The following is an 18506-nucleotide window of genomic DNA, read 5'->3' on the forward strand; positions in this document are numbered from 1 at the left end:
TAGCACACTCGTGTTCTGCCCCAATTTTACAAAGTATTTCTTCAAACTCAACTTGCCTCACTTGGCAAGAGCACAAGCACAGGTGTCCTGGTAAGAAGAGGGTCTGTTATTACCATATAATGGCTTGGGTTGGGAGGGACCTTACAGATCATCCAGTTCCAACACTCTGCCATGGGCAAGGACACCTTCCACTAGATCAAGTTGCTCAGAGCCCCATCTTTGAACACTTCTACGGATGGGGCATCCACATCTTTTTTGAGCAACCTGTTCCAGTGCCTCACAACCCTCACTGTCAAGAATTTCTTCCCATTATCTAATCTAACTCTACTCTCAGTTTAAAGCCACTGTGATGCATTTCTCCAAGATGTCTCCTCCCTTAGCTTTTTTGAAAAGGCAGAAATTTCAAGTTTTCTCAAACCACCATTAAACAGAATAATTTGTTTTCTTGATGTGTTAAAAAATACACATAATTCCTGATAAAGACTCTCACTGCAAGAAATGTAAATATTCTCATAATTTCTGAATTTAATACTGCAACACCAAAGCAACCACATGGACACACTGTTTCTTTCACTGGAAAGAAAGCCCATTTGTACATTTCAAACAATGGAAAAGCTTTGTCAATGAAATGTGCCTTTGGAAGAAACACACTACCCAGGCCACCAGGAGTTAACCCCCTCTTTTGAGTGCAAATCCCTTGCTAAAGCACACTTGTTTTGGGGTTTGTTGTTTTCCATTACAGCCATCTACTCGAAAATGAAACAGATGTACCATTAGTGCCCTAGGAAGTTAATACATGTAACAAAGACTGCATTTAAGTTGTCTTACACAGCCACTCAGAAAGGGCAGTAGAATTTAACATAAAAAGTATCACTTCATTAAGTACAGCCAGATAACTAGATTATTATAAATAGGAACACCAACACTTTCTACATAAACCCCAGACACATGGGAAACAGTTCCAGAAACTGAGCTGCTAAGCTCATGATTCACTGGTAGTAGTCAGCATGGATTCAGCAAGGGGAAGTCAGACTTGAGCAACCCTCTGCAGTGAAATGACTGCCAGGAGCTGAAGGGAGAGCAGCAGGCACTGCCTGCCAAGACCTCTGACACTCTCCCAGAAGATCCTGGTTAATGATGATGGGCAGAGCATGCCCTCAGCAAGACTGCAGGTGACACAAACTGGGAGTGGCTGATACACCTGCAGGTCCTGCTGCCATCCATAGGAACCTCTGCAGGCTGGAGAAATGGGCTGTGGAGGAAGACTCCCACACACTGACACATCCTGGAGCCATTCAGCTGGAAAAACCCCTCTGCAGAGAAGGCCCTGGGCTCCTGGAGTTGAATAGGAGCCAGCAGTGTGCCTCAGACCAGGCTGATGGCATGGACTGCACCAGCAGGGTGACAGAGGCAAGCCTTCCCTTTACTCACACAGACGTAGCTGGAATCCAGCCAAAGGCCACAAAGGGATTCAGGGACTGCAGCACCTCTTACAAGGAAAGGATGAGGCAGCAGGGATTGTTTAGCCAGAAGAAAGCCCAGAGAGACTCTTACCAACACATACCATTGTCTGAAGTGGGGGTGCAAAGATGGATTCAGGCTCTTGTCAGGGGTGCCCAGTGACAGCACAAGGGGGACTGGCACACGCTGGAACACGTGAGCTTCCATCTGAGCACAAGAACATACTTTTACTGTGAGGCTGACTGAGAACTGCAGCAGGTGGCCCAGGGAGACAGGGTCCTTCCTTGGAGATCCAAAGCCACCTGGACATCGTTCTGGCCAGCAGATAGGATGGCCAGAGCAGGGAGCATGATTTGCAGAGGTCACTCCAACCTCAACCAGCCTCTGATTCTGTGAATAAACAAAAACATGGAGGTTTTGAAAAAATGGCAAAGTTTTTTTTAATAGAAAAAGGTCAGGAACTGCATAGAAGTATAACTTCAGTCATCTGAAAATGTTACTCAGCATTCATTCACACTTGGAAAGTCCCAGTAATATGGCAGGAAGCAAAACAGACTAACAGTTGCCTACAATGCATGTATTTACATTCAACTGGAATTGATTTGCACAACAATATTTTAAAATAAATCGAATGCACTATCCAAACAAAGTCTGATTCAAGGTATATTTTAAGTATATATAAAATACAAATAAAGTCTTCAAAACTTAAATTCTTTGGATAAAACCAATTTTCAATTATTCAAAGTTAGCTCGAAAGTAGTAAGAAATGTAAACATCAGATATTGTGATAAAAATCTTAAGGAATAACAGCTTTGTCATAAAGTGCTGGCATATGCTATCAGCTTTATTTTCCAGATGCTAAAAAATTAGTTGTAATTTCAATTCAGGAATATTTTGGCAGAATTTTAAATGATAAGAATTTTTAAAACTATTTTTTTTTACCTTTATCTACACAGCTTTTTGGCATTTTCTTCTTTATCTTAAGTGAACTTTATCTTCTACATATGTATTGAATAATTTGTGTTTTTTAACTTACCTAGTTCTAACTGGAGTCCACGATGGTGGGGGAAAAAAAATCAAAAGGTCAGGTAAGACTCCAACTGGGAAAAGCCAAGGACTTTGAAAAGTAAGGGTGTAAAGTACCTGAGCACAATCCAACAGCTGCCTCCTGCAAAGTAATTCTGCAATTATATATACAATCAGTACCACTGGAAAAAGCTCCATGAGAATTAATACACAGAGGAGACCTGGTGTGCTTCACTCACACCCAGCTATCAGAGCTTTGTCTCTGCTGAACAAACCTATTACTTATTTCACATGGAATTAAGTCTTGGAGAACTTCTTCTGACAAATACAAGCTGAAAAGTTTTACATGCCTTACACCTCAGTCTGCTTTCCAATTGTCAATGTGAGCATCCCCCCAGTCCATGACAACAGTTCTGAATACCCCCATGCATTTTGGTGACGCCTTACATTGAAATCTGTTTGGGAAAAATCTGCTCTTTCCTTGTGTGAACAAAGATAAAACACAACCTTTTACCACTCATCAGGTTCACCTCTCAATCATATTCCAATATGCCAATCTGCCCAACTACTGACAAATCCACAGGCACACTTGAAAAAGATTATCAGATTGTGGTATTTTATTACAGAAAACAAATCCAATTAAAAGACAATTAAATTTAAGCTTTGAGGAATGGAAAATCTTGAAATATTTTAAAGTGGTATTTACTTTCAAAATATCTCTAAGAGTTTTAAGAAATTCACTGCCCAAAAAGGCTCACAAGCTCTGTTATGATTAAGGGGCTTATTTTATGAGTATTACTTTCACGCTGTTAAGGCACAACTGGCACTTGCTTTAAGACAAAACTTGACACAGGGATTATTACCTCAGAGCCAGAAACAAGTGAGAGTGGAAGGCACAGAACTTTAAAAAATACCACTAACCAAACCAATTTTAAAGGCTTAAAACAATTATTAGGTAGTTTGTCTTGAAATACTAACACACTGCAGTCCATTTCTCAGAGCAGGCATGAAGCTGAGTAATTATGGGCAACACTAATTGACAGCAAGATACACTTCTACATTAGAGGGGCACAGAGAAAAGCTGTTAATTGCTGTTTCACTGGCAAAAATGGTTATTTTCAGTTTACTCAGTTTACTCTTTTAACTAGAGGCTTTGTGTTTTGGTGCTTGCTTGTGTGGGGTTTTTTAGGGAGGATTGTTTTGGGGTTTTTTTTTTAAGGTAAGGAAAATCAATACAGGTAGATTATACTATTTCAGAGGTTTGATAAAAGCAAACCACCAAGTTCAAATAGTCACATCAGCACAGGAACCTCATCTTCAAATGTAATTTATAGTAAGAAGCCAAGGATCACAAGCACAAGGACTGACAATCTACCTGTTTTCTATGCCAAGTGCTGCAGAGATCCAACACTACATAACCACACAGAATATGCATGATAATGCACAAGTAGACCAGATCCAAAAGGCAGAACTACTAGTGATCCTAGAGGTAAAACAGGTTTCCAAATGGCCCCAACAGATGTACCATAGTCCCGAAACATCAAATTTAGTCTCTATTCGAAGTGGTGAGAATGGCAGTAAGCAACTCCAGTAAACCAGCAAGATTCATTTCTCTGCTTCCCTTCCCAATTTCTTACTAAGGGTAGCCCTAAAAGCATGCATGTGTTCAACTCCTGTTTGGCAAAGGCTATGCTTAAACTCATTTGCAGGTTTCAGTTTGTTCACTCTAGCATCATCTTTTGACTAGAACTTGAAAAGTGCAAAAATATTTAATTATATCTTCTTAAAAAAAATAATTCATTTTATTGGTGCAACAACTCCAATTTCCTCAGGAGTTAAATCCACTGCCAGCAATGGATAGAAAAGGAGGCACCAGCATAAAAGAATCAAAGTGCATTTCCAGTATGCCGATGCTGCACGAATTGGCAAGCCAGAACCTTTCTTTCACCACTGGAACAGATTATGCTTTCATTTCACAAGAAGTCTGTGTTCTACATTAGCACACAAAGTCTGTCATGAAGTCTTGGGGATACTGCAATGAGTCGTCGAAGCGGAAGCGTTTGGAGACCGTGCTGCTGTCCTCGGGGATGTTCTCCTTGTCCTCCTTGTCGCTGCAGCTCCCGTTGCAGCTGGATTTTACACTCCGCTCTTCTGAGCACTTGGCTGTGTGTCCTGGCAGCTGAGAGGAGCAGCAAGTTTCTTCAGGGCTGCACAGGAGCGTGAGCTCCCCTTGCTGCAACCACGAATGGGACAGGCAGTCCAATGCAGTGGGCCTGTCCCTTCGGCGAGAGAAAGGGGAAGGTGCTTGAGTTAGTTCCACCAATACTAAAAAATCAAAATAGCTCTGATGCTAAAAATCCTAAGTAAAATTGTCATTGAAGAGTCAATATTGGTGTGTTTTCTCCCCTACCTCAGCTGCTACAAAACATGGTTAAGTATTGGCTACATCCATCTCAATTTAGTTGATATGGTTTACCCTAAAGCTGGTAAGCTTTCATCAGAACAAAGAACCTAGTCCCTGGGAATGTTTTCAACATGGTGCACATAAATGGGCACTTGCTTTTACTTTTAAAGTAATACATTTTATACAGACCATAAACAGTGAGGGTCATGAATATCCATTCATTATGCTTTCAAGGATAGCCACGTTAACAGGATGCCATCAACTCTGACATTTTCTAGTGTTTTACTCTTGCAATTCATCTGGCATAAACTCTATCAAAATTTGGATCCTACCAAACAAACCAGACTTAGAAATTTGCTCCTGTGGATAACATAGTACAGTGCTACTGCAAGTTTTAATTGTGTTCTGCATTGTTAACTTCCACAGAACTTGCCAGAAAACTGGCTCCAAGGCAATACAGCCCACTACTTGTCCCTAACTCCACCAGAACACAGGAATATTTTTCAGTCAGAAAAGTGTAACTTCACAGAGTTGACTCTCTGAGAACTGATTTTCCCTCTTAAAATTCAAGGAAGTCTTCAAGAACTGGAACGGGAATTAAAAAAAGGCAGCTTATTGAGTATATAATGAAGACTCTTGAGATGCCCAGGAGAAAATGAGAAGTAATTGTGACAGAATATCAAATGTCCCACAGGTCCACAATAAGTGCTATCAAAGCAGGTTCTTAATCATTGATTACTTTTTTCTAGGTGCTCCACAAACATGAGAGACAAGATTCCCTCATGATACTGGGGTTTTGTGAATCATTTCAGATCCTGACGGACTGTGTATGTGAGATACTAAGATAGGCTCTTTAGACATGACTATATGGAGTCCTTATTGCCTCAGAGCAGCCACTTCCCAGGAATCTCCTCCTACCCAAGAGCCTCTCTCAGCCAGGCAGCATCACTCCTGGAGAGCTGGAGGCTCTCTGAAGATGACAAGGATTACTGCCACACTACAGGTGACAATATCTAGCACTGCAGTCATTAATACCTGACCAGCTCACTTCTCAAAGTTCAGCTTCTTTGCAAGGCCTTGATTGGAGTCTGAACTCCTGAAGAATGCAGAGTTAAGGGAGTGTGCCTTACAAACAAACAAGTTTTCACTTTGGATTGAAAACATTTTTAGAACACTGAACAAGGCAAAAAACTGCCAAGTATAAAAATATAGTAAGAGAGGTATTTAAGTAAAAAGATAAAGGTCAATCAGGAAACAAGAAAGCACTGCAAAGAGGTTGCATTGCCTTTCCAAACTACAATAATTATAGAAAAAAGGTGACCTTTCTAGAGTATGTTAATAAAATCTGATAAAAATCTGTCATCTGAATGAAAATATAAAGATACTCAAACAAAAAAAAAAAACTCAAAGAACAAGCCTCACTAATAATAACATTATCTGTAAAAATAATAAAAATAATATCTGACTATTTTAGCCAGACATTGAATCCCAAGATTCTTCTCACACATTATGGAAAAGCATAAACCTGCACTTTTAAATATTCAGTTGAAAATAACAACACATGGTGAAATATCCAACTGATCTCATCAGTGACATTAAGCACATAAATTAACATTCATTTTTTCTAGGTGCTCCAAAAATTTAGGATTCTTTCCTGGAGGAGTTTGCTACTTACTCTGGATTTTTTATGAGAAGTTTTTGAATGAAGTCTTTTGCAGGCTGTGAAACTGATGAAAATGTTTCTTCTGAATAATCCACATTAACTTGAGATATATTAAGGTAAGTTTCTTGAACATCAGCTCCCACAAATGGAGATTCTTGTGTCAGCAGCATGTATGAGATGACACCGATGTTCCTGAGATAAGATCACAATATATAAACCTACTAGAGAACAAACTGTATAAACCTATTAGAGAATCTGAACAATATACCCTGTATATTTACTGTGCTGCAGATCAAACTTCCCGGCACGTCCCACTCTCCGAATTACAGCCAACATGTTACACCTCAACTTTATGTAATTCCAACGTGACTGCATATACAGACACAAGGAAAGAAACGTGTGTATGTATCTCAATGAAAGGATTTCTGAAATCTGTTTAATTTCAATAGACCTTCTACTTCCTACTGAGATTGTTAGGAAAGGAAATACCACTTTTACACAGGCCACTCTTGGGACACGTGGCAATTCTGGATGATAGAGCTGCAAAAAAGACAGACTTTCTAATCTGCATGCAAATAAAACCCATCTTTCACTGCAATTCTGGATAACAGAGCAAAGACTTAATCAACCTCTCTGTACATTTGACATCTGAGTTGTGTTACAATTTCTTCTAGCTGAGATGTTTCTCCCAAAACATGAACAAGAGTACCACAGATCATGCAATCGACTATAAATCTTAAGATGGTTTCTTGATGCATAATAAAAACATTTTTGTGATCTGATAGATCAGAATTTAGTACTCATTACAGTGTGGAAACATGCAGCTGCTGGGTTTGTCATTGTGAGCACAGCATCAATAGGGGTTTTCTTATGTCTTCCCACAAAAGCAGGAAAATAATATGCGATTTAAAAACATTCATTAACAGATTTAGTTACTATTATGAATTGAGGATTTCAAAGGAGCAACTAGCAACTTTTAGCAGTGAAAATTAAGATGCTGAAGATTTTTTGTTTTAAAGGAAACATTTCAAAGCTAGTCTTTAACATAGCACATAAAATTAGACCACCACAAAATCTTGTGGGTCAGTTCAAGGTACTTGTCATTTTTTATGATTCACTCTGTAGAGACTCCTCTAAAAATAAGTAGGGAGTTTACATCGTTCTTATAATTTGCATAAAAAAATTCTTTAACAACATAAAAGTGGGGAGGGAAGTGTCCTAGAGTAGCTAATACCTGAAGCATGTCACCCAGGAGTAAGTAATAACTCAAGTATGTTATGCAGCCACTGTTATTATTCCCTCAGAACAAACATCTATCCTCCACAGGCTCAGAAACCACCTGCATTCCCCACTAAGTGTGCAACAGACCCATAAATTCCTGTAAGCCCCGAGTTATATCCTGAGGGTTTCATCCCCTCCCTCTTTCAGCCAGCCCATCAACAGAAGGGGATTCTTGAAGGCCAGATGAAACTGCATCAAGCCCTTAGGTTGTTAAAGTAAACTCAGTAAAATGAAGATCAAACCTACCACATGTCTGTAGCTGTAGTAATAGGATCATAGTTCAAGATTTCTGGAGCTAAAGAGATGGGAAGAAAAACGCTTTAACAAATACCTTATTCAAATGGCCTTGAAACATAAACTACATTTCTGGCATTCTTTTGCCAGCCATTATTATGAGACTCAACATGTAGTTTCAATAATTAGGTTTATTATTTCCAAGCCACAAGGTGGCAAAAAGTTATTTCCATTTGCCTAGACACAGATGTTTACTTGGTTCACACCAAAGTGGCACTACATGGCCTGAAGTTTATCCAAGTTTCAAGATGTGTTTGAATCAGATGCATACATTTTTTCTCATACATTTTTTCACGTACATTTTTCTCCTAAGAGGTTGTGAATTATACAGCTTTGTAAGGGGAATGTATAGAGCCTTTGGCACGTTAAAGCTGCAACACAAGATGATCAAGCCAATTTTAGGATCAGTGGCTGTTAGCATAGGCTAGGTAGCAAGTTATTCACTGCAGAATGAAGTGCTCTTAACACTGAGTGTTGGCAAATCATGAAGGAAACTTGTCCCTCAGAGAGGGCCAAGTGTTAACATCTTTCCCTTTCCAAGGACTATTTTAATCTCATTAAATCATCATATTGAATAACATTAAAGATGTTACATTAATTTAAAGAACAGTTCTTTGTGCATGCTAACGTTATATTTCAATTCTAATCAGAACAATTTAACAGCCTTTAACACAGCAAATACTACAGTATGAAATTGAGAGCTGCACTTATTGATATAATTCAGGATTTTTTGGTGCAAATATTTATTGACTACTCTTAAAAAAGAGCAGCTCAGAACATGTTGCCTTGTCCTATGACATTCTTTATCAGCTTGTAATTTGTTCAGTGTGCTACATGAACTGCTCCTGTTTTCTGGAAAGCCCACATGAGATGTTGTGAAGCAGCCCTTCCATACCGAGATACTCTGTGGTTCCCATGATCTGCCGCAGTTCATTGGAATTCTCAAGCTTCCGGGACATCCCAAAATCTACAATTTTTACATCACCAAGAGGATTAATGCTGCTCAGCAAAATATTTTGAGGCTAGAATAGAAAAAATTGCATTCCTAATTAATAAAATACAGTCTGAAAAAAAAAAGCCCCATGTACTAAATGGCACTTCAGCTTCTATTACAGAATACTTATTGCTAAATGTTACTTTAAAATATTTCATCTCTATCCTTTTAATCTCATTTTAATATTATTAAATCTCCTTTTTCTCATCTTTTTAATGTATTTAACAAATGGCACTGATAAACATAGTAAATTGAAGGTAAAGTGCTAAAACAAAGCCTGCTACAGCCTCACCTTTAAATCAAGATGAACAATATTGTTTTCATGCAAGCAGCAAAGTCCTTCCAGTATTTGCCTTATAAGCCTTACAATATCCCTTTCACCAATTCTGTCATCCAGATCTGGGACACACAAGTCAAATATTTCTCCTCCAGCAGCACTGAAACACATTGAAGAACATCTATGTATTAAGTTTAAATTTTGAAAAATGTTTTCAATAGCATGTATTTATCTAACAGATACCTGTAATATCAGAGAGGCTGGGAATATTTTTATTTTTACACATTTCCAGTAGAACATTTAATATAAACACCTAGAAAAGGGGAAGAAAATGTTACGGTGCTTTTTCTTTCCTTATAGCCTGCAACAGCAGTTGAGGCAGCAAAAAGCACTTTGACTGGTAACCTCATAATGCTCTGGTCCCCTCAAGCAAATGGGAAGATGCCTTCCAGAAGTCGAGTTCTATCATCAGTCCCTAATCAAAGAAGCCTTTCTTTTCAAGTCAAATCTAAAATGTCTTCCATGAGACCAGTTCATAAATAATTCAGAGCAGTGTAAAGCAGCATGGAAATATCTGTTTTCCTGTGGTTTATGAGTTATTCCTACACTTGGCTGCAGTGTCAGCTGTCTCCTTTCAGGCTGGGTTTGAGATCATTACTCAGCCTGCTCTGAGTGCCTCTCAAGGATGAAGGGTTTCCTCAAAACTACAGATCACTGAGCCTAAACTTCATTGCTAAGTTTACTAAACTCTCTAAAATTAGAGTCTAGTAAAAAGTCAGATAATGGACAAAATGAATGAACACAGCCACAGACCTGCTGAGGTTACATGAGGTGTCAGTAATGCCTCTCCCTTAGGTGCCTTTATGGCAATATGGACATGAGGGGAAGGGCAGAGGATGCCACAAATTTCAACTCTCACAAGGCTTTCAGCACTGGCACAGTATTCCTGTACTCAAGTTACATTATGGTCTGGATGGGTGGGCACCCACATGGGTAAAGAGCTGAAGGCTCTGCAGGAAAGGATTTGCAAAAAAGCCTTAGAATAAATGATATGTTAAGGGTCATTTAGTTCCAGGGGAAAAAAAAAAAAAAAAAAAAAAAAGGCTTTTTAAGATAGAATCCAGCTAAATTCCTTCAAATTTTCCAAAGAATGTGTACGGAGACCACCCCTAACAGTATTTCAAATACTTTGTACATGAAACTTAAATCTTAGAAAGAATTAATTTCACAGGCTGGATTTTTGTTCCTTACACTCCACACAAAAATTTACACATCCAACAAATATGACAGATAATGCAAATTCAATTCCCAAATCAAACTTATTTTTCAGACCTAATAAGAAGCTCTGGGGACATCTGTAAAACATATGGGAATTTTTTAGGAAACTGTTCCAAAAGTCAATTTTAAAACAACAAAACCACTAAATTTAGGAGCTCAAAACAAACAAAGTAACTGTAAGTCTCCAGTTACCAAAAAATGTCAAGTGCTAACTTGAAGTTCACAGGCATGGAAGTGCTCAACCTCTTTGAAATCTGTGTACTAGGAATCAGTGACATTTTTTTTTGTGTGTGATTTAAGTTGCATCAAAGCACTCAGGACCTTCTATGGTATTCCAAGAACATTATTTCCAGTCAGTCTGCCTGAAACATCCTTAAAGGAAAAATATGAAGTATATTACAATGAAAGATTAGCATAATGTATACAGGGTACTGCTACAATTCTCCTGGGCATTCAGGCAATTCATGCAAAAAATAAGATATTGAAAGATTTTTTCCTACAAACACGGAACATGTGATGAAGGCATACTTACTATTCCAACACTAAGATTATTTCATTTGCTGTTTCATAGACTTCATGCAGATTAACTATGCGAGGATTGGATTTCATTAATTCAAGGACAGCAATTTCATGCACAATCTCTGCTTTGCAGTCTTGACCTCTTCTCCTTTTCTTTAAAAATTTAGCTGCAAACTCTTGGCCCGTGGATTTAGCTACACATTTTCTAACCACAGCACATCTTCCTCTATGAAATAAAAGGGAAAACATTGAGATGCAGGAAATCAAAAGTGCAACATTAGAAATAAAAAGACATAATTGGAAACAAACAAACAAATGTATTGGGAAATGCCATGCTTGGCCTGCTCTTACACTGTTTCCTGAACATTCATTTGCAGGCATTGTGGAAGGATACTAAGCTAGATGAAGCTCTGGTGAGACCCAGGAAAATTCCCTTTATACAGCCTAGCTAAACATTAAAACAGAGGATCAGGTTACAGGGACATTCTCACTGTAATAATTTGGCTGGAAAGTACTTCTGGAGGTCCCCAAAAACCTCCAGCTTAAAGCAAGGCTGGCCATGAGGTCCTAGAAGGCCACCCAGAGCTTTGTTCAGGTTAGCAAGATATTAAAAACCACTCAACCTCATTACAACACCTACAGGACAATAATAAACAAAGCAAACCCCTATGAAAATGCAGAGAATGAATGGGAAAAATAAAGCTCATTTAAATGCATGGGTGGGGCAGGAGTGAAAAAAAAAATTTGGTCATAAAGAGAATTTCCTTCCACAAACCATGTAGTAATGCTACAAAAATCCCAGGTATCTGCAAAATGTTTCAAAATATCTTCATAGGAAAGCACCCACCACTTAGCATTCTCTTCCTCAATTACAGTTAGACAAAGTATATTGCTTTATTTCCTAGCCAACTGTTTAGGTATGGAAACAAAAACATATTTTGGCAAAGAAATGTTTTTAGAAGAAAACCACATGCTGTAGTTAAAACACCAAGCCGATCTTTGAAAAAATTAGGAGGAAAAAAATGCAGGTTTTTTAAGCCAAGTTATAAACTCCTGAAAAAAAAAAAAAAATTATAGTTACTAATATTACATTACCAGAAATGCCTGGTTGCATATATGCAAAGTGTTTTCAAATTGTAAAGAGAAACCTTATTTACAAAAAATATATTTATTTAAAGAAACCTTATTTACAAAAAAAACAACTTGAAAGACTGCAATGAACTGTGAGTAAAGTTCCTAAAACAGTATCAAGCTATGTACAAAGTGCACAACCTACATTTATCTCTTCAAAATGAGCCTGTCCACCCGTGGTTTTTGTTACCAGAGCATACTAAGGACAAACATAATGAACAGCTCAGAATGAGCTATCTGAGCTGTGTTCTTTAAACTAAATTAGCTTCTTTAGTAGAACATACCACATTGCCTTGCAGGCTTTGCCTTTTTTCTGGTGCAAAAATCCCAGTGCCTAAAAGGAACATTTCTTTTAAAAAAAGTATTTAAAAAAAAATACATATACTTCAGTATTTAATCAAAACAGGGATCAAAACAGAGCATCTCATGCAAAAAATCAATTTTCATTTGCAAATAACTGCATAAACGTGCCTAAATTATTAAATATTTAAAGATGACTTTGAATCATACTGCTATAACTTAAAAATAAATTTAACAAAACAGGCCTTCTGTCATCATTTATTTCAACATCAATTAGCTGTAGCTTTTCTCTACCCTTTTTTGAAAGCCCTAAACTTTAGAGGTGAAAGTTATTTAGTCTGATACATGCACACTCTTCACCTTAGCAACTACTTGTAAGCCTGAAACGGCCACGTTCTTTCACAATTGTTAACCAGCTTATTATTGCAGAGCACTTGAAGTTACTGAGCTCCATTTTATAATATACACAAGTTGAAAACACTCCCCTCTCCAGCTCACATTCTCTTTTTAGCATCACATCAACCCTGCCAGTCACCAAATTGTCTCTAAAATTAACAAAGGGGAACCAGTTCAGTTTCATGAGAACAGCACGATCTTCCCCTGTAGTTCTGGCATATCTTCCCTCTGATTCCTGTGGGTTTAACAGGGTCAGTGATACCTCCAGATCTGAGATGTAAGAATTTCCACTTGTTTATTAGTAGCGTGCCAATTAAGGCAAAAATTAAGGCAAAAAAATAAGACAAAAAGGTCTTTTAGAGCTGTGGAAATTGCTCCAGAAACACAAAAAAAGTCAGCTCGGAAGTGCTGCACTGACGCAAGCGAAGCAGTTCCCACTCCTCGCCTGCGCAACCATCCCCCTTCACAGCCCAGCTCTACAAGAAAAACTGATTTCAGGATGTTTTCATATCTCAGCTCAGAAACCACAGAAATTTAACTACTTCAAAAGAAGCCAAGCCATGCACACACCAGGGACAGAACTACTTAACCCACTAAACAGAACCTAACCTGCCAGCTTCATGAGTCAGTGTCTTAAATACCAAAGGACCCAACAGATAAGGGTGTGGGAGGAAGAAATGGGGCTTGGGAAGCTTAAGCAGAGAACAAGAGAACTATTTACTACACAATCTCAAGAGGAAAAAGAAAACTGCAAGTGAAAATTAAAGCATATTGAATACTTTAGAGAGGTTACAAGAAAAAATGGATTTTACATCACTTAAAAAGCATTTATACACATAAAACCATGAAAAAATACATATGTAGTTAGGCCAGGAGAAATCACAAATTTGTTTGTGAAACAGAATCCTGCTTCCGTTTTCTTTGCATTTTGGCACTTACTTTGTTATGCCTGGTTTTGCATGCACAGAAAAAATTAAAAACTCTGTTCAGGAATTCACATAAAATCTACACTTTTGTTTGCTTTAGATACCATCTCACAAGTATGTAGAGTCTGAAAATCCAGCGTTGGAACAATACCTGAGTTCTAGAGGGTGCTGCATATAAACTGCTTCTGTAGAGCTTAGAATTCAAAAGCAGAGCTGACAAAAGTTAAGAAAAGAAGAAAGTTATGGGCTGCAATGTGCACTTCTATAAAAGTGTACCAGATAAAAAGCACATGCTAGAAAAATAGAAAAAAACCCAAGAGAACAATGAAGGCTGAAGAGCTCACAAACCACATGCAGAAAAGCATCTCTGCTGACAGAAGGAGCTGCAGGTGCAAAGGATCCTTATGCAGCACAGCAGGCACAGCTGTGAGACTGACCCAGCACCCTCCTGTTCAGGGAGCTCGGACACACATCACAGCATCATGTTTGCATGGCTTTACACCCAATCCACTGAGTATTTTCCAGGTATGAATTAACCCAGTGATTTCAAAACACACATTCACTTGTATGTCTGAAACAGCATCATAAATGCCAAACCCAAGGGTTTGGGTGCTTTGTTATTTTATTTCCTATTTTACTGTTGCAAACAAGAGCAAGGGAAGCAGGCTGCCAAACTGCTCTGAAACAGCAACTTGTCTGAAGCTCCGTCTAACTGCTTGAGGCTGGGAAGGGGAGAGAAAAGGCCTTTGTTTTTTGAATTTCAGAAAACTCTCCCAAACACCTGGAACAACCAACTCAAAATCCTAATTCTTTTTCTTACAGTATCACCCTATGTCATCTCTTGTTTAGGCCATGCCCCTGGAATCTGTGTGGCAGGGAAAGGAAGATAATCCCAAATCTACATGCCTATGAAAACCCTCCAGATCTCTCTGACGTGGAATAGGCTGGCAGCTTATGCTTCCCTGTCCCTAAAGAACCCACTGTGATGCAAAGGAGGGGGCAGGGAAGGAGAGGGGCATACTTCATTCTCCATCTGCTACCATAAAGGTTTGCTTCATTGTACAGAGAATTTTCTTGCAGCAGAAATTCCTCTTGCTCAAATAAAATAAATAGGAATAATCTTACCTTCCTAGCTCTTTTGATTCAAGCATATAAAAATTGTAGAAGTTTTCTGTCTTGATTGGTGTGTGCAGAGATGTGGCCAACAAGCCAGAAAGGCTTTTATTCTCCAGCTTTCTCCTCGACATTGTCAGGAGCAGGCCTCTCTCCAATACCAGCCACCTGCTGAAGCAAAACAATTAAGAGTTTTGGAAATTCCATAGTTACAGCACAGGAAAGTATACAAATATTGTGAGTTTAGGGCTATAAAAGTAAAATAGCCAGAACTTTGTTCAGTAGCAGCCTGAAAACAACACATTTAATCACTGTAAAAATAAAACCTGAAAGGAATACTAATCAAGACATGATAATTTAATAATGTAAACACTCAAGATAAGTTGGAGGGTTTTTTTCTCCCAGGAGCATATCCAGAAGATACTAGGGATAAGCTTTAGATCTACTAAAAATGCTAATAGCTACTTAAGTATTAATGAGATGCACCTTTTCTCAATCATTCTGAAACTCTTCCCTGGATTCTGGGTAAGTTCCACACTTCCTTTAAGTTTACACTTTTAACAGATATTTGTAGGGGAATTTACCAAAACTCCTTCCTGTTTGTTAACTGCAACACAGCAGGAATAGGTAACAACAGAACAAGGTGGAGCTCTTTTCCCAGTGGGAATATTCACATTTGTTATTAGGCTCACTCATAGCTCCTCCAAGTTTCCTTTTTAAGGCCAAGTTAATTGTCAGAGAGAAGCATGAATGGACAACGTCCTCTTTGCAAGTTCAGATCATTTAGAATCAAATGATGTAGTAATCCTGATTAAATTACCTTAATAAACCAGTAGAACAGTACATTATGAAGATGCACCCACCCACATCATTTCTACTACAGTGAAAAAAAAAAAAAAAACCAAAACCAAACCAAATAAAAATACTGGGGTTTGGTATTCACATTTATAGGCCTGAAGCATCTCTTCAGGTAAAATGCAAAAGCAAAGCAGAAAAAGGTTACTGAAGGATACCAGAAGTAGTAACTGATGGCTTCTTTAAGTCAAAGAGCAGGTTTACCTTTATTAGTGACAGAAAAAAAATAAGGCAAATTGCAATTCAGAGACAGTTAGCAAACTCACAAAATACACTTGCAGTTTAAATGAGAGAAATGCACTGTCACACACTTCTGGGGGAGCACTCGAACTAGTTATGATCCAAATGTAACCCAGTACCATCCAGCATTGTTCACATTCCTATGTGGGATGGAACATGGATATTCATATCAGAACTATTTTAGATTCAAATCATTGTACATAATTTAGCAGGAAAAAAGACCCAAATGACACAGTTTAAAAATATCTTCAAAGTATCATCTGATATGCAGGAAATAGCTTCTTTAAGAAATTATGTAAAGATCACAATACAATCTAATACACAAGACTTTGACTCACTCTGTAACAAGCAAGCATCCTTCTCCCCCCATTATATTACAGTTTACCATTTAAGAGGATGATTTTCATGTCTGAAATTTTACATGACTGTGTAATTTTAGGGCTGTGCTCACTCGATAACTTTAACTCCTAAACTGTATCTTCCTGCTGTACTTCAGCAGAAAACCATTTGTGTTCAATAACTGGCCTCACTGATTGAGTGATATCAAATTTATTACCATTATCGAGCTTATTACGTAAGCTTTCATTTTACATGATCATTCGTATAGAGAGCAATTATTAAGGAGAACTTCTGCCTCACGTTGCCTTGACATTGTTTCTCTGGTAAGACACCACATCTCCTTTTTTTAGCCCAGTATCATCAAGAACAGAGAAGAACACATACCCATAGCAGGCAGAAACCCAACAAGAAACACGTAATCTACTCAGGAGAACGAGATTCAACTAGCTATGGGGGAAGAAAAGGCTTCCCACTAACTAGGGAAGTTTAACCGGGAAAAAGTCAGCTCCTTTAGCCTTTTCTAAAGACGTCGAGTCCCTGGTCCGGGCCAGGAAGATGTTTGGCAGCGAAAGACCACGGAGGGCGGCAGCGGCCGGGTGGGACCCGGCCCGGTCCCCGCGGGACAGCCCCGACTCCCCTCACAGGCACCCCCGCGCTGCCACCGGCACGACCCGGCACCGGGCGGGAAGGCAGCGCGGCGCTTCCACCGCGCCCAGCCAGCAGAACAGCACAGCAGCCCCCCGGCCGGGCACACTCACCGCTGGCCGCCGCCCGCCGTCCCTCACGGCCCCGCTGCCGCTCTCTCGCCGTCTCTCGGCGTTTGAAAGGCGCAACCCGGGGGGAGCGGCTGTCCCAGCGGCGCGAGTGCCAGGCCCCGCCCACTCGGCACAACAACCAATCCGCGGCCAGCCCCGGCGCCCAGAAGCCCGGCGATTGGCGGGAGCGCCCTCCGCGCGGGCAGCGCCCCCTGCCGGCTGCCCGGCCCCCACAGCAGGTGCCGCCCGCCCGCGCGGCGGGCCCGGCCCGGCCGTGAGGGAGCTGGGTGTGCGGGGGTGCCGGGGCTCGGGGCGCTGCGGGGCGGCCGCTCCTGTCCGCACCTCGTGGGGTGCGCCGCTTCGGGCCACAAGGCACCGATGGCGCGTCCCGGTCCCGCCGCTGTGGCAGCGAAGGCTCCTCGGCGCGTCCGCTGCGTCCCCGAGCACTGGAGCAGCGGGGAACGGCCGAGGCAGCGGGGCAGGTGCGCGGGCAGGTCCCGGTGCAGGACGCGTCCCGTGCATCCCCCCGCGGTGGGGAGCCGGGGACCTGAGCCGCGCCTGCGGCGCTTCCGCTCCGTCCTGGTGCGGGACGTGGCGGGGAAAAGCCGCAGCGGCGGGGACAGAGCCGCGGGGACAGAGGCGCCGAGCGGGCCCCGCCGCCGCTGCCGCCGTGCGAGTGACGCGGCCGCGAAGGCTCAGCCACCACAGCAGCGAGCAGCGGCCCAGTCCAGTTAAAAAGCGAGCCAGAAAGCAGTTCTCAGCCACAGCTACCGCCAACAGAGCGCTTTCAGTGCTTCTGTGTAAGACACGGCTCGCACGGAGCGCGTTTGACAATCTCTTAGTCACGCATGCAAGTGGACACAGGGTCTTCAGAGCCTCGTGAGAAGCCCACCAAAAAAAATAGTTAAAAGACCAACCTGTGGTTTCAAAGGCTCTTTCCAAGGACTCAAAGTAGCCTAAAGCATGGTTCAGAAATAAGTTGAAGTTAGAAAGAGTTCTAAAATAGTTGCAATTTGTTTGTCAAATTGATTTCCTCTGAAGCAATCCAACGAGTTAGAAATTTGCAAACATCCGTTCTGTAATACATTTGTCACAAAGGCAGTAATAGTAATGCAGCATAAGAGTTTAAGAGCTGTGTATTTAATTTCAGCAGTGCACCATTAGAGTTACTGGGTCAATTCTGTTTGTGCCATGGCACTGCCAGTGAAATGGGTAATTGCTGTGTTTATTACAGTGCCTAAGTCATGCAGTCAC

The 18506-nt window shown here is 40.4% G+C and overlaps 1 protein-coding gene across 3 annotated transcripts; it reads right to left on the reverse strand.

The window, feature by feature from the left end:
• Positions 1-3081: 3081 nt before the first annotated feature.
• STK17B (serine/threonine kinase 17b) lies at positions 3082-17306 on the reverse strand. 3 transcript variants are annotated; one of them, XM_053982157.1, is made up of 8 exons: positions 17256-17306; positions 15076-15231; positions 11211-11423; positions 9416-9560; positions 9025-9151; positions 8082-8130; positions 6567-6746; positions 3082-4766 (listed from the first exon to the last, which is right to left on the reverse strand). In XM_053982157.1, the coding sequence occupies exons 2-8, from the start codon at positions 15195-15197 to the stop codon at positions 4484-4486; spliced, it is 1119 nt and encodes a 372-aa protein (XP_053838132.1). In that variant the 5' UTR covers positions 15198-15231; positions 17256-17306; the 3' UTR covers positions 3082-4483. The 3 variants fall into 3 exon arrangements, with proteins under 3 accessions (XP_053838132.1, XP_053838131.1, XP_053838133.1); XM_053982156.1 differs by having other exon boundaries at positions 15076-15234; positions 17256-17298; XM_053982158.1 differs by lacking the exon at positions 17256-17306 and adding an exon at positions 14102-14163 and having other exon boundaries at positions 15076-15156.
• Positions 17307-18506: the final 1200 nt, after the last annotated feature.

This window comes from Vidua macroura, chromosome 7 (assembly GCF_024509145.1).
Source record: "Vidua macroura isolate BioBank_ID:100142 chromosome 7, ASM2450914v1, whole genome shotgun sequence".
NCBI lineage: Eukaryota > Metazoa > Chordata > Aves > Passeriformes > Viduidae > Vidua > Vidua macroura.